Source organism: Pteropus medius, unplaced genomic scaffold (assembly GCF_902729225.1).
Source record: "Pteropus medius unplaced genomic scaffold, Ma_sr-lr_union100, whole genome shotgun sequence".
Taxonomy (NCBI): Eukaryota; Metazoa; Chordata; class Mammalia; order Chiroptera; family Pteropodidae; genus Pteropus; species Pteropus medius.
In genome coordinates, this window is record NW_024349800.1 from 45868799 (window position 1) to 45890311 (window position 21513).

The following is a 21513-nucleotide window of genomic DNA, read 5'->3' on the forward strand; positions in this document are numbered from 1 at the left end:
AATAGCAGAAACTCAAGAAAAGAAATAATCAAAAATCCATATAAGAAAAACAAATAAAAATATGTTGAATTAACTTAAATATTTTGAATTAACTTAAAGAATACATTTCATAAATACATTAGAAAGGATAACAATATCCATGAAATATCAACACAATCAAATATGCAACAAGATTCCATCAAACTTATTTCTAGTCTTCAAAGTACTTAAGCCAAATACAAACCATTGGTAGAGTGAAGGAGGCTGAGCAAAGTATCCAATAAATATCTGATGATAGTACGTAACTGCTCTGTGGAAGACGTCTGAATTAAATCTTTTGGATCTGATGTTTCATTCAACATCTTCCTACTTGCACCTAGAGCTACTTTGAGTCTCTGCACTGCATTATGAGCCAAATTTAGTTGAAGCTGTAGCTGAATACAATCCTGATAGGAGGAAAAAACTCTACTGTCTTCCTCAACTGCTTTGTCTGGCTTTCGCAAGAAGTACTGTGCATTGTTAGCACTGTTGAGAGGAGGAAGATCAATACTTTGCAAAAGAGTTTCCAGTCGATGACAAGCTAAGTTATACCTATAAGTAAAAAGATAAATGTACAAAATAATTCCCATAATATTCTTTGATGTACATGTAGATACACACTAAAAATTAAATTTCTAAAACATGTTATCACACAACCATTAAAAAAATTAATTATTTGGTAAGTATTAAATAGAGCTAATTATTAAATCACATTATATTAATGCTTTATTATAATATGCTAACATCTTCCATCTATTCTTTTCTATACACTTACAAGAAATTTCTTAACAATTATATGCAAGACATTAAACAAAATGTAGGATTTCAGTAAGATTAAATTCTACTGTAATTTTCTACCAACCTGCACTGTATATCCTCCTGTAGAGCAACCATCATTGCTAAATGCTGATCAATTTCTGGTTGGTTTGCATATTCTCCTTCTCCTCTTAGAGGATCATGCATTAATTTTAGTTCACTCTCCCAAGGCAAGATGTAGGTATGACCATAGTAAAATCCTAAAGGGATTTTGGCTCTGGCATTGGTACTTCCATAACGTCCAATGACCGTGATCTGGAATGAGAAATTATATGTACATGTCCATCTGCACCAATAAAAATCTGAATAATATATTTTAAAAGATACAGTTATACTTTCAAATCATATGTCTGTATATTTTTCATAACTTTTCAGAAACATAGAAAAACGTATCAATTCACTTTCTTGAAGTTCTTTACCTTCATGAATCTGCACACAGGAGGTGGTATCAAGTCATGAAGAATTAGTGAGTGGGTGCTTATATCAGTTGCCACTACCAAGCGCCTCCCATCCACCTCTTCTCCTAATGTCCAAATGTCAATTGACAAGGAGGCCAAGTCTCCACAAGTGGGAATCAATACATCTGTCAACAGTATTGGTCTACCAAAATCCAAGGTCACAAACCTCCTTGCTCCTATGAGAGGGAAAGTAACAGTTGACCAAAAATACCATATATCAATTAATAGAAAGATATATCGAAAAAAATATTTGGAAAAATCATCTTAAAATTTCTGAAACTTCAATCTATGTAAGTTTGAACTCCAAGACTTAAGTTAAAAATGTACTATCAACTGTACACATAAATTTAATTTAAAACATCCGAGGAAAAAGTTAAATAAAAATAGTATATAGATTAACTCTAAAAGTACTTATCTTCTTTTGGCTATTTGGTCATTTTTTTTTTTCACATATAGACACATTAATACTAAATTCTATTACCTGATTTTAGTTTTCTTAAGCCTCTTATAGAGTTAAAATGCAAAGTAAAAGTATAAGACTGAAATAACAAGTGGTCATTATTACCACTAAAAAAAAAAAAACTTAGGAAGGTCCTCCAATGGAGACAGATTCAGCTTATCTCAACGTTTTCCCCCAGTACTGACACATCACTGTCTCTTCAGCTCAGTATCAGATGAAGTACTGGCTTACTCTTAAGGGCCACACTAAAGAGGTAGTATGTCTTTTTTGTGTAAGCACTAGAATCACTCGGCAAGGTGAGATGCTCACACTAATGAAAGGCACAAACGATCTGAGAGGAATGGAAGAGAAAGCAGATTTGTATCACTCATCTCACACACATTTCAGGAAGAAGTTCAATTAATGAAACAGTAAGTAAAATCACTAATAGTATTTTAATTCTTTATCTTTTTTTATTGGGTTAGGTTAAGGAGCAGCTAGTAACCTTATCATCTACATTTTATAGTGAAGGAACTCAATTAAATTAAACTTCCAAGACCAGAGCTAAACTCCATGGGAATAGTTTAAATTAAAAAAGGCAGTTACCAATACTTTTCTTAACAGAAAAACTATTAAACAACAAAATTCATAATTTTCCTCCTCACAGCGGTTATATGCCACAGTCAATTCCATAGATTAAAAAACCAAATCACGGTGTAAACAACTCCTCACATTTCATAAGACTGAACAGCAGCAAATTTCATTTTAAATGTTATCAACACTAATGTTGTTACCAATGATTAGTTATGCAGAAAAAACTATTAACTTTTATTATTTTTTAATAACTCTCTTCCAAAAAGGAAACAGCCCACTGCAATAAAGTTCAACTGTTTATATAAAAGAAAAATGATATGATACAGTATGTACTGTATTCATGTACTTCTTCCTATAAAACATATCTGAGGATTTTGTTGAATTCTGCTACTGCTCAAGTCCAACAGTTGGTAGGACTGTTAGGTAAAAACTGCCTATAGCTTATTAGTAAACATACTCTAATCCAAAGCACCTATCCTGATTACAGGTCTCTAGCATATAAGCAGGGTAAAATATGAATTATCGAGAGATCATGAAATGTTATTAACCTTACTCAATTATTATAATTAGCAGTAATTCTTGCTGCTATTCTCAAGAAACAGTTCCAATACCAGAATGCTAGTGGTAGGAATACTACTGCTTTAAGTGTAATTTCTAGTGTAATGGTAACTGAGCAGCTACACTGGAGGCAAATATTTATGTTAATCATAGTTCAATAGGTGAGATTCATATATAGATCAAATCCACTGTTTAGATAGAATGAGTGAAACTATTCGGCAGCATTCCTCCCTTCAATTTGGTGAGCACTTACTTTGAGCCTTATGTAGTGCTTATTCTTAGTAAAATGTACTTATCCAAGAGCAAATGTGATTTATTTGCAAAGGGAAATCAAACTACAGAATATTAAGTCTTCAAAGGGCTAACAGACGAGGCAAGAAAAATATTTTAAGAAAGTCAACAATTACCTGAATGCATTCGTTCTATAATAATGGACTGGTGAGGTGGAGGTTGAAGAAAATGAGAAGCATGAGAAACTGCAAGGGCTAGACCAGAACCAAGTGGATTCTAGAAAAGAAAGAAGTATAACTCTATGTTGATGTTACTCTTGCCATTTAAAAACTAAGAACCATAATATCAAATTGGCGCATCTCATTTCCTAATGTACATTCTGTAATATTTTATAAAAGAAAATAATCGAATTTCATTTATCAAGTTGGTATAATCACATTTTGCCTTCTAAAGTATGTGTATTTTTCAAAATATTTTTAAATATCTAAGCGAACACCTATTTAAAATATAATAATTTACCATTCTGGACTTGCTGGAATTTTTGTTATGTGCAGCAAGATTGACTGCTGGGGGATCAATAACTGAGCCTGGGAAAAGCTGTGCAAGTTCGGCATTAATCACAACGGAAACTGCTTCATTGGGTGGTGTGAGTGGTGGAGTCATAAAAAGTGGTGTTGTTTTTGGAGTGGGTGGAATAACATCGGATGGATGAATGAAGAATCCAGGGGCTGCCACTGGGTTGGAAGGCACAGAGTTGTGAACGGGACCTGCTGCTGATGCTGCTGATGCTGCTGACGCTGCTGCAGCTGCTGCAGCTGTTGTCTGATGTAACTTGGCTTCCAGCTTTGCTTTCTGTAAAAGAAGTAAAAGCAACAAATATAGACTACCCCTGGCTACCTAAACTGTGGGGAACTAGACAGGTATATATTGAAGATAAACATGATTAACTGGATCCTAGTTAAATAAAAATGAAATAAAATACAAAATGGAAAACAAAAATAGGGTATTTCTTTGCTATATATACACTTCGTTAAATATTTGATATAAACTTCCTGAATATTTGGGAATTAGGACCTTCTCAAAGAAAAGGTGCAAAGGAAGCAGAACACGTAAATGTAAATAAGAAAACAAAGTTTTCCTCAAAACAATTAATGGGAATTGGACTTTCATGTTTCCTCACCTGATACAATTTGTCACCTGGAATTGCATACGGCATTTAAACCACGATGAAATCTCCAAGACATATCATTGTTACTAAATTTTAATTCACTTAATTTAACTGGTCTTTAAAAAGTTGTTTTAGGTTCTTCAATTCTATAAAATAGTAACTGGTAACTGTAATGTCTGACCAAGAGTGTTTAAACATAGTAAGAATGGATTTTACTTAAAGACTGCAAAAAAAGTATCAATTCTATTTCCTCAGATATATATATCAAATAAAATGCATTTATACAATTTTTAAAAATGTAAATATATCACAAAGACATTACCTCCATTTTTTGAAGAAAATGATTAGTTCACATCGGTCAACCTACTTTCCTTTACGAAAATAATGGTCATTTTTACAGTACTTTTTCAGCTTTTGAAGTTTAGAGACAGCATGAACAAAGAGCCAAATAGTCTCCAACCTGTTGCTGAAGCTTCAAAAGCTGCTGCTGTTTCTCTTGCAGCACCTGTAGCTGTTGCTCGGCTGAAGCCATTGCATGAGAGAGAGACTGCAAAGCTACCTGGGCTGCTGAACTCAGGGCTGTCGAAGCTTCCCCAACTGTCCCAGATGATAGTCCACCTACTGCAGGAGTAACCCCGAAGGAACTCACTGGCATAAGACAAGGGGAAAAAAAAAATAGGATGAAGGAAAGATTCACAGAGAAACATATTGAAATTACTATACCATTCTGACACAAAAACTATAGTTAATTTTCATTCTGAAAGCTAGAGAGTATAAATAAGAGAACCTTAATGATAATAATAGCATTCGTGTTTAAGGGATACAGGAATGACTTCTAAATCAAAGAAAAATTACTATACTTCTAAGTTTAAAAATATTTGCAGCATAGAAATTTCATTTAAAATGGCTAACATGAAAATACAAAATGAGAGTAATCTTATCATACAATTTGAGAATAATGAAATTTGCTTTACTAAGATTGCTTATAAGCAACACCTCCTGCTCCCTCTCCCAAAAAGCTCAAAAAAACTTTCAATTATAAGAACACCATTTAAAAAACTGACAACACTTATTTCCTCATTTTAAAGCATAGCCTAGACAGAGTCTGGCCCACATAGAATGTGTAAAGCAGTTTCCTACCATATGCTTCCCAGAACACTAATATGGAGAGAAGCATGTCCCACGCATAGTCAAATAAGTCAGGCATATACTGCTTACCCATGAACATTATCATCATTAAAAGTCTATGAAATCCTTTAAGCTAAGCTGACTTTCCTTTTCAATGTTATTCAAACATGCATTACAAAAGAACTTTTTTCCCATTAAATATTTGCTAATATTTGTGAAAAACAATTTGGGAAAAAGCTGAGATAAAAACCATTACACAGCATAAACAAGTCAGCACAAACAAGAAGTAGAGGTCAAGTCTAACAACAGCATTAATATTTGTAACAGGACTTTACTAGGAAGTTACATTGGTAGAAAGATAACTGCTACAATAGCGAATGTTTAGTGTGCATTACCATGTGATACTGTTTCAGTTAATTACTATATTCAACGGATGAGCAACCCTGAGGGGCAGGTACTATGATTCTGTTTTTCAGTTGATTAAGTAAAGAAGGACTCAAAGAAGTTACCCTGTAGAGCTGAGATTAGTCAAACTAGGATTAAAACCAATGTACCTCATTAAACTTACACAAATTCAACTTTATATAAGCCTGGTCAAAGAAAGAAAAATCATATCTCACATAAGCTGAGTGCTCAAAAATGAAATACATCTGTTCCATCTAATTTTCTGCCAAAGCAAAAGCTAGTAATTCCAACTCCAGAGGGAAAATTATGAGACTTACTGAAGCATTTATGTTGTACTTGCACTGTTGGTATAATTTAAGTGATTTTCAATATTAACCATGGGTACACTTTAGCCCTTTACTGATTTTAAAATCTAATGCCCCAAAAAAGTTTATGGAAAAATTAACTGTCACTACAAACACATAAGAGACATAAACAATCCAAGGACAAGTCATCATGACACTACAAAACTAATTTTAAAATCTTTTCCACAATCTGAGCTTTCAGTACCCTTTTCAATTTTTATACAAAGGGCCTTAAAAACTAGATATAAAAAGATATAACAAGAAAAAAGATGACTATTATCACCATTTCTATTATATCATGCAGGAAGTCCTAGGAAGCACAAAAGAGTAAAAGAGATAAAAGAGATAAAAATCAGAAAAACAGCAAAGATATATGTACTGTAAGGTAAAAATAAGAACTGAATTTCTAGATGTCAAGGGTATGTATGTATTATGGTCTCTCGGATACCGCTAAAAACAGTAAAAACTTAAAAATAGACCAATAAAAATATAATCACCAAAAAAAAAAAAGAGAGAGAGAGAGAGAGATAAAGAAATTACTGACAAGATGAGAAACCTAACAGAATAAATAAAAAACATGGTAGATTCAAACACATGTACATCAGTAATTACATTAAGTGTAAATTAAATATTCCAATTAAAAAAATTACCATAGCGGAATTTAAAAAGCCAACTACATGTTGCTTTTAAAAGTATGTCTAAAATATAAGGAGACACTGAAAAGCTAAATGTAGTAAGAAGGAAAAATATACACTATACAAATAGTGACCAAAAGAAAGCTGATGCTAGGTATATATATACCAAACAAACTACTTTTAGAAAAAACAGCAATCTTAGAGATAAAGAGATAATTAGTAATCATAAGAGATTCAATTCACAAGAAAAATACAACCATTCTAAATTTGTAGGGTAGTTTCAAACTAAAATAGACAAATCCACAGGTACAATGACAAAAATTTAACACTGGTCTTATTAGCTAAAAAACCAAGTAGATAAAGTAATAGATACATAATTAGCAAACTTGTCCAAATGGATATATAGAATATACTCCACCAACAAGTGCTGAGTAAACATTATTATAAAGCACTCATGGAATACTTATAAAAGCTAACCCACTATAATTCTTAACATATTTTGCAAGCTTGATAATCAGAGCATTTCTTTCGATCAGTGAACAAATTTAAATAGAAATCAATAATAAGATAACTAGAAAATCCTCATGTATTTGGAAATTAAGAAGTGTGTTTCTTTAATGTTAGTTACTAAAGTTGAATATATGGACAACTCTATGAAGCACCAAATTAGCTTCCACATTCATATCCAAGAGAATAGTGTATCTATTAGTACTAACAGTGCCACAATGCAACAACCCAAATGTCAATCAATAGTATACAAATCAATAGTGGATACATTTATTTTATTCAGACAATAGAATCATAAACAGCAATGAAAAAGGACTATCTACATATATGCAATGATATAAATCCTAAGGTTAAACAGAAGGCAGACTAAAAAATAAAAATGCAATTTTATATTATATAAATCCTACTCAACCACTGCTCAGGAATGCATAATTAAGTGGTGACACAAAAATACAAAAACAAAAAAATGATTACGCCAAAAGCTAGAACAGTGTTTATCTTCTGAAGAAAGGGAGGAAGAAATAAATGGAAAGGAGAACAAAGACATCTATTAGAGCAGGGGTCCCCAACCCCCAGGCTGCAGATCGGCACTGGTCCATGGCCCATTGGGAACCAGGCCTCACAGTAGGAGGTGAGTGGTGGGCAAGTGAGTGAAGCTTCATCTGAATTTGCAGCCGTTCCCCGGCACTAGCGTATCACCACCTTAGCTCCACCTCAGATCACTGGAACACTGGTCCCTGGTGTCAAAAAGGTTGGGGACTGCTGTTTTAGAGTGCTGGAAATATTATTTCTTGACCTGGTGGATGGTTTATGTTCTGATAAATTGCTGGGCTATACAACTGTTTCCTGTACTTTTCTGTATTGGGCATTATATTTCACAATTAACATGTTTCCAAAAAGAAGTAACAGGAAGCTGAGAGACCACAGTTATCTTCTAGTACCTTATGATCACTAATCAAGAGTATGCCCTAACATTTAATAAAAATCCCTTTGTTGCTGGTGGTTTCAGTCTCGGTGGAATACAGAGGTGACTGACTATACAGGCATGGACTATCTTTGGAAAAACAACTGGTTCCACGGCTTCTTTTGTGGGAGAGGAAATGGATGGAGAATGTGATGGAGTACTTTTCTTTCTCAAACCTAATCTCTTATCTGTTTTAAATTTTATATCTTCAGAAAACATTACTTACTCAAACACATTAAGTTTTCTTATTTTTTAATTAAGATTTGTAAAAAAATCTTAACTTACTTTTATGACAGTTCCAAGAAAGAGTCTAACTGATTACTAAAGAGCCCTGAAAATTCAATTTCTTGTCATGGAATGTCTATCCTAGTATAAAGTGTAAGTTTCTACAAAAATGACTATAATAGTCCAAGAAAACAAACATAAATAAATTATGATGTTTCCTGTATCTCTATATAAAAGAAATATTAGATTTTAATTTAATTTTAAATTGAAACTCCCATCGTAACTACATAAGCCATAAATGTCACTTAGTGGTTTCTTCCACAATTAGAAGATATAAGATGATACTGAATAAAAAGGCACTCAAATAAAGAACTGGTTAGGTTTCTTTGAAAACTCTCTGCCATTGTGAAGCCAAGGGCAAGATTAAATTATTCATGATTTCTGAAGCAAACCATTTTTATTTTCTGTTAAACTGTTAAAGAAAGTAAAGGATAAATGCAATTTCCCACTAATTATTCATTAAAACATCAACACTACCATACATTTAACACACTCAAATACTGGTTCATATATCCAAAGCTGCTTTAAACTAGCTGGAAAAACAGTATTCCCTTTTTACTCATCTCACCCTTTTCAAAGACATTGGAGCAAATATACTTTTAACTTTAAATGCAAGAAACAGAACATTAAGATGCCAAAACTACACAAAAGACTGGCCATCAACTGATGATTATTGAAGCTGGATAATAGAAATATAGAGTCTATCGTAATGTTCCCTCTACTTTCATTATGTTTAATATTTTTTAACTTAAAAGGCTTCTAAAAATTCACATACATAAAAACAAAAAGGTTCAAAGCAGTGCATTAGTGGGCAGGAAAAAAACTCTATGAACAGACTTAGAAAATATAAAACTACTTATGATTTTTCCCCAAAAATGTCCTTCCTTTTAAGTTTCTGCTTAAAAAGACAGTAAAGGAACATACATATACTACAAACTGATGTATACTTATATATCAGTTATTATAGCAATACTATATAATACAAGAGTGTATATAATGAAAGAAGGTATATACCAGTAAACGTACTTGCATCATCCCTTTCTATTCTGGTTCCATCACTAGTTGACACACAAGTAAAGTGTAGGGGTTCAACTTCCAGAAGTCCAGTGAGAGATGTGAAACTACCTTCGGCAGCTGTGCAACTACTGACCTTTCCATTTCCTAATACAGAAAAGAAACAAGTTTTTATGTTATGTGAATCAATCTTTAAAAGGCAACAGACATATTAAAAATTATATTCCTACTCCAATTTTAATTAGGAAAATGTGTAAACACACAACCTTCATACAGTGCTTCAACAATGGACATGGTATTAAGAAAACTAACAAATAGGAGATACTAGTTTCCTTGCTACAAAAGCAGAGTTGCATAAAAGCGACCCAGTGGCCATTCACATTAACAAGAAATAACAAGTGATATAGATTTTAAATGAGGAAAAAAATAATAAACTAGCTACTTATATTAGCTATTGCCTAATCTGTTGAGTATGCATAAAATCAGAATACATCTACGACATCAACGGTATAAATACGACACTAAATAAAAACTAAAGAAACATTCTAAAATATTAACATTTATCTATCAATGATTCTTTATAATTTGTATATATCACCAATTTTCTAGAATGAGGTATACTACTTTAGACTCATACAAATAGTTTAAATTAGCATATATTGTAGTAAAAAAAAATCACATGGTCACAACTACATGAACAATAACAGCACAGCAATAAAACCATAGCAAGAAGACTGAACAGACAAACAAAAGAATTAAGAATGTACGTGGTATGAAGGTGAAGAGTTTTTTTTTTTTTAGTACTTTCCAAATTTTCTGGAATCAGCATTAAACAGAATTAACAGATAAAGTAACACAAAAACTCAAGATGGAAAGAATGAGGAGATAAAAAAACTGTCATCAACAGTGGAGGATCTAAATTAAAAGCAAGACTAAACTGCCATAACCTGTTTTCCAACGTCCACTGGTGCCTAGCATTGGGCCTAACACAAGTGTTAAAAAAAATATTTAATGCGCACTTAATACAAGATGTGGGTGATACAAAAGAAAAAGGACAGGCCTCTGTTGTCATAAACACATATTCTGTGTTAGAGGTTATGAGGCATTAAACTCTTAATTATGCAATTGAACTTTTAAAAAGAAAGTACAATATTTTACTTAAAAAAAGTTCAAAGAACTAATAAGAGGAAATTGGTCTAAGGCAAGGGGTAATAAAATACTTCCATGATGAGGTAATGAGATTTATGGGAAGAATAAAAGATTTTTATGTATTAATTCCATTGGAGCAGGGTAATCTAGGCAGAAGAAACAAAATGAATGAAATCTCTCCAATAGGAAGGAACATGGCACATAGGAGGAAATAAAAGAACAATACGGTTAATGAACACTTTTCAATCCTAAAAGCACTCCTCAGATCTTTCAAATAATTAAGAACTCTAAAGAGCTTTCACTTATATTGGTTATATATATATATTGATATTTATCATAGAAGAGATTTTAAGATGAAATATTTTAAATAAATTTCTTAACAGTAATAAACTCATTAGATATAAAAATACCACTCTTTGATAAAAGAATAACTTTAAAATAAAATTAACTTAATGGAAGAATAGCAATGTTTTACATTTTGCAAATCTCCTTAAAATCTGGCTTATCAGGATATCTGGATTTTCCTATCTGCTTCTGCATTAAATGTGTTTTTAATATTTTTTTATATATATAGTAGAAAAGTTTTATTAGAAGAAAAAGTACACTTCCAGACGTAGAACCGGGCCTGAATAAGAGAAGTGTGGCTCAAAAGGCTTAATATATTGTTTTTATAGGATATGAAAAAAAATTCAACCCAAGACAAACATGTAGTTGTCTTGGAAGATTTTAATAGCCTTACATACTCAAAAACTTCACAAGTGGCGGTTTAAAGATCAGTTGGCCAGTTTTTAACTTTTTTTTATTCCCGCCTACAGCACCTGGTCTTCCTAGATGGTCTCCCATCCAAGTACTAACCTCAGTTGGCAAATTTTATCTGATATCAGTAACTTTTCAAAAGTAAACTTTTCAAACTCTATTGCACTAAGTTTAATTGGCCTATCTTGCACTTTTAAAGAATCTTTCACTCATGCATGATGTTGGAACATCATGCATTAATTATTTAGAAAATACTAGTTCACGACTATATACAGACCTTACAAATGTTAACACATTTCATTATGTTAACATATTTCATTATTTAATATCACAAAATGACATTCACTAATATACGCCATCAAAAAAAAAAAGGCTTTAAGTACTGGGAAGCTGTCAAGCTCACTGTAGGGGATACACACTTCCTAAAATTCTAATTTTTGCTTAAAAGTTCTACTTTTAACATTGGCAACAAACACTATCAATTAGATAAGTACCGATTATCAGATAGGCAGGTTTTTTTCTATAAATTTTTGAGAAAATACCTGCCAAATAATCAAGTCTGAATACACATATTTTCCCTGTCATTCTTGCAAATAAAAATGGTGTTCCATGAAATAATTAGTTCAGCTCAAATAACTGCACAAGTATGTTTCCTTGAAACAGCCAGGCTTCTACAGTATGCATAAGTGTTTCATGCATACTTCCCATTTCATCATGAAATATTTAAAATTTTATTAATATAATTTTATTAAAATTATATTAGTATAATTTTATTAAAATTTAAATATTTAAAATTTAATAAAATTAACAATTTTTACTGGTTCAAGGATATTTTGTAAGTTAAAGTGAAACTAGCATTTTTTTATTGCGAGTACCTAGTGAAGAACATCATGCTTTTTGCACAATCAGTACAAAAGTCAATGCAATGACAAAAACAAATAACATTGTTCTATCATGAAAACAGTTGACCCACAAACTCCCTTAAAGGATCTCAGGAACCCTGAGGGGGTTGAAGGAATACACTTAGAGAATCATTGACCCAGAGAGAAAAGAGACTAACAGTGGCAATGGAAAGATAGCCAGATCATATCATTTTATATTCTATATTAAAGACTTTGGACTAGAGAGTAATGAGAAGACATAAAAAACATTTTAACGAGAGGTAAAGAGATCAGATTTGTGTTCATAAATGATCATACTCGTTGCAAAATGGAGGATGTACTGAAGTGAGGCAAGAACAGATGCAGAAAGACCAATCAGAAAACTATTATTATAGTCCAGGTTCAAGATGACTGTTGTGGCTTAAGACTGTCATCAGTGTGATCACGGGAGGTAAGAAAGTAAGCAGAGTTGAAATGGAAAAATAGATAGGATCTGGTGATAGCCTCTATGTAGAAGATGAGAAAGAATGGTATTGAGAATGACATTCAGATTTGTTTCGTACCACTGACACCATTAACTGAGAAGAGGAACACTGGAGAAGGACTAACAGTGAGGAATAAAATGATGAGACATTCATATGGAGACTTATCCATATAAGTCACAATATCTAAGTCCCTTCTCCTGGGTATTCTATACTGAATGTAACTAGTCTTGCATATTTAACTCCCTGGCTTGGCCTGAGCTTTATGGTCTTCTCCTTACATTTTCTCTCCATAATGGATCTCCGTCTATCCTAAGGAATACAGAAGGCATCTATATATCTAGTTCTAACCTCTCCTCTGAGTTCCACTCATAAATAATGTGTTACTTGGATAAAGACAGATTGTCATGAAGTAGTCAGAGCCTAAATCATCAAATAGAAGCATATGCTCAAGGCAGCATAAGTCAGTAAATGGCAAGTAACGGGCTAGTAAATGTAGTGTAATCACTTTCATTAACAACGTTCATGAACATGCACAGCAAACAATTCTAAATAGCTAAATATCCTATTAACAATGGTAACCTAAGAGGGTTAGAGAGGTTGGAGTTGAGGAATTTTACTTTTATTTCTATATTTGATTTTTCTCTTTAGCTTTTTTCACAATTCATAATTTACTTAAAAATAAACACAGACTAATTCCCAAAATCTACATGTATTTAAGGTGGCGATTATCTTAATATGTTTACAAATAAATTTTCTAACATTTTGGTTTACTAGCAGAGCTTTCAGTAAGTTCAAAAGATGGAAGCAAATAAATAATAAAACAGCCTTCGCTTTATCTAACACAACTAGATAAACACCAAATTCTAGTACTTGAAAAGATTATATAGCATTGTACATTCCAATAAAGCATACTCTTCAGAAATGTAAACAAGGATACATGTAACGCTGTACACAGTTTTCCTCAGGAGAGTGTGACAGTAGATGCAACAAATTATTTCTTTCTGCATCTTTGCTTAATATATATGAATTTTATTTTTTGAAATATGAAATAGCCATATTCTTTGATTTTATGGACAACAAAGGCACACCAAATAAAACTGAAAAAAGACTACAAGAAATAATATTTTAAACAGTCTCTTATGAGTATTTAAGTCACTGACATGCAATGAAACAGAAATATAAAAAACAAATTCACAACCCTTTCAAAATTAACCTTAACATTTTTTGAGGAGTGAGTTAAAAAATCAAGGCAAATAATTTAATGATTCACGCATGTTAAGGTTAAGTTCTAAATTTTAGTTTTTAAAGACAGCATATAGTAACTATATTGTATTATGCCAAAGATAGCTTAAATCCAAGATAAAAAAAATTCTGTAATTTCTTTAATAAATGAAGTTACTACCTGAAAGAACATCTGATAAGTCAATTTCATCTGATTGGACACCAATGTTGCTGTTGTATACATTTTTACAAGAAGAGCCACTCATTTCCAAATCGAAGAGGACTGGATCAAATGGTGAGCTATATAATCCATATCTGAAAAATAAAATAATGTCCTAAAAATTTTCCTGTCAGCCATCTAATTAACAAATTATTTATTTACTTAGTTTTAAAAAAGTTTGACACAGGACAGGTGGGCACACAACCAGATTTAACCCATTATATTCAGTGACTCTCAACTGTGTTCCTTGCAAACCTATACTCCAAAAGATATGGTTCAGAGACTCAATAAATGTGATTCCAATAAGCTAATAGCTAATGAACCCAGACTGAATCTTCATCTGCAGACTGAGCACAGAAGAGGTATGAGGTGGCCCTCCCTCACCTCAGTCACTAAAATGACTCAGCAGAAAGTTCAAAGGCTTTGAATAAAATTTCATCAAAATCAAGATTTCCATACTAAAAAGATTACAAAATCATTGCGTTAAATAAAATACTCTACTTTAAATACTGAAGATCGGGTAAGAACTCTAATCTAACTTTTAGCTATTTCTTATTTCATTATGTTTAAGTTTTAGATTATCAGCAGGTGAAGAATACTAGTTAGAGGCTATAAGTGACTCATGTAATTCCACCTATAAAGTTTTAACAACAGAGAAACAAATTACCTTAAATGTTTCTTCCATTATCAAGAAATACCCCTTTTAGTATTTTTAATATAATTAGCCCTCTGAATAACCATTTCAGGACTTTCAAAACTGTGGAATCATTTCAAAAAAAAACGGGAAAAGAAAACCTTAGGCTAATATCATTTAGAAAAAGTCTAAGTATAAATAAAATGTACTTTTGAAAGAAAATTAGTTTTTAAACTGTGCAAAGGCAGTGTCATGTCCAAAAAGGACTATTATTAGTCAGTATGTATTTTAAAATACCTTGTCTGAAGTAAAGCCTCCATTGGCGTTAGCCTGTCCTGTAATTGTCTGGACACAGCAGTAAGCAAAGATGCACAAGCTGTACTGCACCCAGCCAAATCTTCATCTTTAACATAATTCAATAAGACAAAATACCAATAGACAGAACCTGAAAATAACAACAGAAATAATCAGTGTTTCCTCTCATTTTTCTGTAACAAAGAAAACTTCAGATTATATATTTATCAGCATGTCCTTTTCCTAGAAAGATTTTCTTACAACCTGAAACTTACAAAGAAGGACCAATTCCTTGTTCCTTGGAGGACTCTAAGAAGATACTGACAAAGAAGTTCCAACATATTTTTTCAGAAGTATATCAAGTCACTTAGGCATTTAGGTTTTTAATAACATGAGATAATTCTGAGGGACATTTTAAATAGCTGGAAAAGTGGAGGTAGCAAGGCCTTCAAGCTATCCTTTCTGAAATACTGTTTCTCTGCATTAAAATTTTCAAAAACAATGGATGGCAGTGAGCTACAAATAACACGCTTCAGCAAGTGAATGGAGTATAGTTATTCTACACTGCCAGTTAGATACAGACCAACATGGCTAAAAGATGATCATGATAATGTATTTTAAGACTCTTTTATGAAATTTGAGATACCTAATTAAGTATGCCCCAGAATTTCAGCATCCTAGCTCTAAGACTATCCTCAAGAAATTGTATTAAACACAAAAGACTATTAAAGTAAACAACCAAGCCCAAAACATCCTACTCTATATAGTTTTATCCAATATATGTTCAATGTAAATATAAAGAGATTCTTTACCTAAATTAAGATATTGACAAAATACCCATTCGCCAACTTTGAAAAGGCTTTTTTTCTGGTATACCACAAAGATCAAATCCTTGTGAAATGTATTTATCTCACTGAGATAACTTGTTGAATGGGTTGGTTATTTCTAAGACAAAAGATAGAAATGTCTACAAAAAAATAACATTAGGTTTAAAAGGGCAAATCAGTAGTCTTTCATAGCAGCAGCATAAAACAGCAGACATTAAAAAACATTTTTAAAATCTCCATTACTTTATATACATGCTATTTTAGGAGACTGCTCTGTAAATTCCTACTTGATAGCCACATTCATTCTTAAATGGCATTTCTACACTCTTCAGGTGCTGGAACAAAAACCACTAGCCTGTTGTAGAGAATTCCAGTTGGCCATACAAAGCATATGCATGGACACAATATATGCATGGACAATTTTACTTATTTATGTTGTCTCTCTGGTATTTACTGGCATTTTAGTTTGCGGTATCTGATGTATAGTTAGTTAGTAAACAAAAAAACAACTCAATGATTTTAATGAAATACAGAAAAATATGGATAAGATGAATTGATAATTATACTTAACTCGCCCATTTTTTTCCTAGCATTATTCAATAGTGATTACCTGTGCATCCAATCAGAATATAAGAACCCCTTAAAAAGTAAACTTCAGGGAAAAATAGGGGAATAATCAAGAAAAATATTACTAAATAATCCTAAATATACTGTAAAATATTTTCTGACTACGGTTATGAGTGATTAAATTAATTTCACATACCACCAGTTGCAGCTGCAGGTAAAAATGACATATTATCAAGTAAGGCCTTCAATAGAACAGATCCAAATCCTGGTTGACATGGGTCACATTTGCCATTACTAAAAAAAATTTTAAAAGAAAAAATTTAAATACTTTAATACTCAAGGTTCAAATTCAACCTAAACACGGTGCACTGATTATAAGAAAAATCTGCATTCAAATAGATAGACAGCAAAAAGAGTAGGGATTGATTACACTAAAAGTCTTTGTAACTGTTTTCTTACACATTAAACCATTCTCTTTACAGAAAGGAGCTAACAAGCAGTCCAGTCAATATTGACTATTAGCTCTTAAATACTTTCTAGATAGTTTGAGTCTCAGGGTCCAGAGAAAGTGATCTGGACAATGTTAAAAAAAAGCCTGGTAAGACTGTCATATAACAGGGAATAAGGCCTCAGGTAAAGGATCCAAAGATGACCAGGGAAAGTAAGAGTGAAAGCGAGGAAGTCCCCAAACTGCTACTAGTAAGCAGAAAAGCCTAGTAGACTTCTTTTATTAATAGATTTATTTAACATGACATTTTCCCTTAAAATTTAAAATTATTTCTTAGAATCTCAATAACCCTCATCAACTTTTGAAAATTTGTTTAAGTTATACATATAGTCAACAAAGATATTACACTAGAGACAAGGTATCACCTGCCAAACAGCAAGCACACCTAAAAAAGTATACTTTCAACTTAAAAAAAAAAAATCACCAACCTAATGCACAAAGCTAGAAATCGGGCACACTTATGGGCAATGCTTCGTCCTGCCTCAAAGAAGCAAACACGTACAATGTCTGAGAGACATTTTCGTGTTTTTGAAAGCAGGCTCTCATTTCCTTCTTTTGAACTGTAAAACAATAGCAGACATTTAGACTCATCTTGAGCTTCCAATCATACATTCAAAAGGCAATCATCGATGGTAAGTAAAATCTTAATTATTAACCTTCCAGGTCCATTTGAATGTACTCCAGCTAACCAACAAAGAGTATCTAACACGAGGCTCTGGGCATGTTCTGTGATTTGGCCATCATCTGCTTTTCTACAAAGGGTGTTAAGAAGCTTCTCATGAAATTCTGAAAACTGTAACATGGCACATCGTTGCACTCTACAAAAAAGAAAATATAAGTACATTAACAACCAAAATAAAACAGACTAAACCACCTATCAAAATGTAGTCATATGATGTTTCATTTTCAATCATGAATACTACAATTTGAAAAAATGAAAAATTCAATATTACAATGAAATGTCAGTCTCTGAATTTAATGTTATAATATTAAAAGATTTAATATAGTATATAAGCAATACAACGCTTATAAAAAGATTTAAAAAGAAATAAAGTTTAGGTATAGCCACTATAAAAAATAGTTTGGAGGTGCCTCAAAAAATTAAAAATAGAACTACCTTATGACCCAGTAATTCCATCTCTGAGTATTTATGCAAAGAAAACCAAAACACTAATTCAAAAGGATACATGTACACCTATGTTCACTAAAGAGCTATTTACAATAGCCAAGATACGGAAGCAACCTAAGTGCTCATCAACAGACGACTGGATAAAGAAGAAGCGGCACATATATACAATGGAATATTACTCAGCCATAAAAAAATGAAATCTCATCATTTGCAATGACATAGATGGACCTAGAGAGTATTATGCTAAGTGAAGTCAGACAAAGAAAGACAAATACCATATGATTCCACTTATATGTGAAATCTAAAGAACAAACTAAACAAACAAAGTGGAAACAGACTCACAGAATAAACTGGTGATTGCCAGATGGGAGGGGCTCTGGGGGACTGGGCGAAAAAGGTGAAAGGATTAAGAAGTACTCTTTAGTAGCTACAAAAGAGTCATGGGATATAAAGTATAGCATGGAGAATATAGTTAATGATATTGTAATACCTATGTATAGTACCAGGTGGGTGGGTACTAGACTAATTGGGGGGATCACTTTGTGAATTATATAAATTCTAATTTATATAATTTATAAATGTCTAACCACTAAGCTGTACACCTGAAACTAATATAAATTAACAGTGAATGTCAAATCTAACTGTAAAATTAAAATTAAAAAAAAGGAACAAAAAAAAAGAAATGAAGTTTACAATAATGTATTATATTCATAAAGAGTGAATAAAACTTCATATTCCTATATTTCTTTCCTCATTCTACTGATATTGTATTCCTGGTATATACCGAGCAGTATGTAGACACCATGGATAAACTAATGAAGTAGAAAGACAATTTATATCCTTGCTGAGGTTACAAGTTCTTAATAAGAGAAACTGAAAAAACTCAAAAATTTTTGAGTAAATGAAATTTAAAAATATTATGTGTATTAGTATGTTTATTGGAATTTTTCCTTTGTACGTACTTTTATTACTATAAGAATAACAGGAAAAGGGAATGAAGTTACCTTTCCTTAGAAATTGAAGTTTTCTTAAATCTTCGAATTGTGACTGAGACCTCCTGAAGTAAGTCACAGCCCCGGAGGTTTTCAGATTTACGGGTGCCACCTGCATTTTCATTCTTAACATTAGATGATTTTTCCTAAACATACAAAATTAAGTAATTGAATGAACAAATGATACTAAACTTGTTTACTAGTAAAGGTTTCAAAGGACAATAATTGAATTATGATTATCAAAACATATGTCTCAAAATGATAGCTCTTACCCTATATTCAGTAAATGACTACTTTCCCCCAGAATTATAATAGAAGGTAGTTACTATTTTAAAAGTAATAAAGCAATAATTAAAGATTATAAAGCCGAAGTCCTGAGTCCAAGTCTGAACTATAACACTTATATATAAGCTATATGAGATATGCCAGACCCTCAATCTCTAAGGTTCACTCACTTTCAATATGAAAAATGGAGATGATAATAATAGCACCTGCTCTGCCTACCTCAGAGTTATTTTGAGGATTAAATCAGATAAAGTACACAGAAGTCCTTGAAAAATTGGAAGACCTATACAAATATAAGATGATTGGTGTTACTGATATTGCTACTGTTGCTTATAAACAATGATAGCGAAACAAAATCTCCAGAGTTCAGGAAAATCCAAGATCAGACAATATGAAGAGACTGCATGGTACACAGCTAGTTGCAGAAAAATCAACCATGAAATTACGATTTATCTCGAAAATCGCTTCCCAACATCTTTTCCTGCATCCTCCCAAATGTTTACCAAAAAACGAACAAACAAACAAACAAACAAACAAAAAAAACAGGTGGTGAGTTTCCCGCAGAGGGCACAGAAACAAACTCTCACACCTAAGGAAAGTTAAGTATTATGGCCTAAAATAATTATAAAAGGAAGTACCTGCTAATGATTACTCCCTACTGAATATACTTTATAAATGTTATGTAGTTGCTTAAAGTTAATTCGAAATTTTTTCTTCTTAAATATATTTTTTAAGTCACTGTAAAGAAAAATACAAACAAACCAGTCGTCTATTAAAAATTCAACACAGGGTTATACCATTTTCAGTAGTGTGTCAAATCTCATCCACAACATTTAAATCACCATTGTTATAGTTCAAAGTAACAGTATTTCATACCTTGCCTGCTGCAACTTTTGCCAAAAGTGAAGCAAGTGAATAGCCCTTGTTACTCTGGTGTTTTAGGGATGGAAGTCTTACTACAGGACGTATACTCCCATTACAGATCTCATCTGTTCCTCTTTCATTCACTGCCTTGACATGGATTAAAAATGAACGATATTTTCCTCCTGCAATACCTAGAGAAGCAGTGTAGAATAGGATAAAAAAAGTGAATCACCAATGAGCAAACTGTTTTTCATCTTCATAGAGAAAGTTAAATAACTAATTCCACAAAAAGGAAAACACACCTGTTCAGAATTTTTTCAAATTATACTGTTTGAGTATATTATAGTTGAATAACCTTCATATGTTGCTAGCAAAAGAACAAAAAGCTACAGAGGCTATATGAACTGCATAAGACATAAAATTATGACTGATTGTTATAAACATTTGGCATATTTTCCCCAATGAAGTTATTCATTTTAATAAAAATGCTGAGAACTACAGAAAAACACAAAGAAAAAACTAACATCAAAGCATCTATAGATAATAATGATGTCATCATTATGTGTCTCCAGCTAGTCTTTTTATGCATGCATTCACACACTTACACATGCGTATGCACAGATACACATAAGCATTATATTAACAGTTGAAAAAGCACAGGCTTTGGAGTCACTACCTAGGTTTGAATAACGGCTCTGCCATCTATTAGGCATGTGACAAATTTATCTTTCTGTGGTTTAGTTCCTTCAAATGTAAAATGAGAAAAACAGTACCTACCCCAAAGATAACTGAAATACTTATACAAAGGAAGCGCTTGATAAATATTGATTGTTAGTATCACCAACATGTTTTATTTTAACAAAACTGAGATCATACTATATAATCTGTAAAATATATTGCAAAAATACTCAAATTAATATACCCACCAGCAAACCATCTGCCTATTGCTGCCTCAATAGCAATCTTACTGTGGTTACAAAAGCTACCTTTCTTGTTTTTGACTGATCTGCCTGCCTACTGTGCTAGCTCTCACTGTTAATCTCTTCTTATTGCTGTATTACTCTATGTTCTATAACTGACAAGACTCTCCCTCTCAATTTTTTTTCCAAATTTATTTGACCCACATCATCCTTTTAT

At 32.2% G+C, this 21513-nt stretch overlaps 1 protein-coding gene across 11 annotated transcripts in view; it reads right to left on the minus strand.

Annotated features, from left to right (window-relative positions):
- Window positions 1-21513, minus strand: part of BIRC6 (baculoviral IAP repeat containing 6) — a 190170-nt gene that overhangs the window by 108699 nt on the left and 59958 nt on the right. For 7 of the 11 annotated variants that reach the window (XR_005658299.1, XM_039887450.1, XM_039887449.1 and 4 more), the window contains 14 exons: window positions 20389-20567; window positions 19240-19373; window positions 17763-17924; window positions 17535-17666; window positions 16795-16892; window positions 15208-15355; window positions 14238-14371; window positions 9565-9711; window positions 4743-4930; window positions 3634-3966; window positions 3291-3390; window positions 1254-1468; window positions 881-1089; window positions 224-570 (listed from right to left, as the gene is read on the minus strand). Coding sequence is in view for 10 of the 11 variants with exons in the window: in XM_039887450.1 (XP_039743384.1) it covers window positions 224-570; window positions 881-1089; window positions 1254-1468; window positions 3291-3390; window positions 3634-3966; window positions 4743-4930; window positions 9565-9711; window positions 14238-14371; window positions 15208-15355; window positions 16795-16892; window positions 17535-17666; window positions 17763-17924; window positions 19240-19373; window positions 20389-20567 (2526 nt within the window). In the remaining variant the exon portion in view is untranslated. The remainder of the gene's footprint in view (window positions 1-223; window positions 571-880; window positions 1090-1253; window positions 1469-3290; window positions 3391-3633; window positions 3967-4742; window positions 4931-9564; window positions 9712-14237; window positions 14372-15207; window positions 15356-16794; window positions 16893-17534; window positions 17667-17762; window positions 17925-19239; window positions 19374-20388; window positions 20568-21513) is intronic. The other 4 variants (XM_039887444.1, XM_039887441.1, XM_039887447.1 and 1 more) reach the window with 3 other exon arrangements.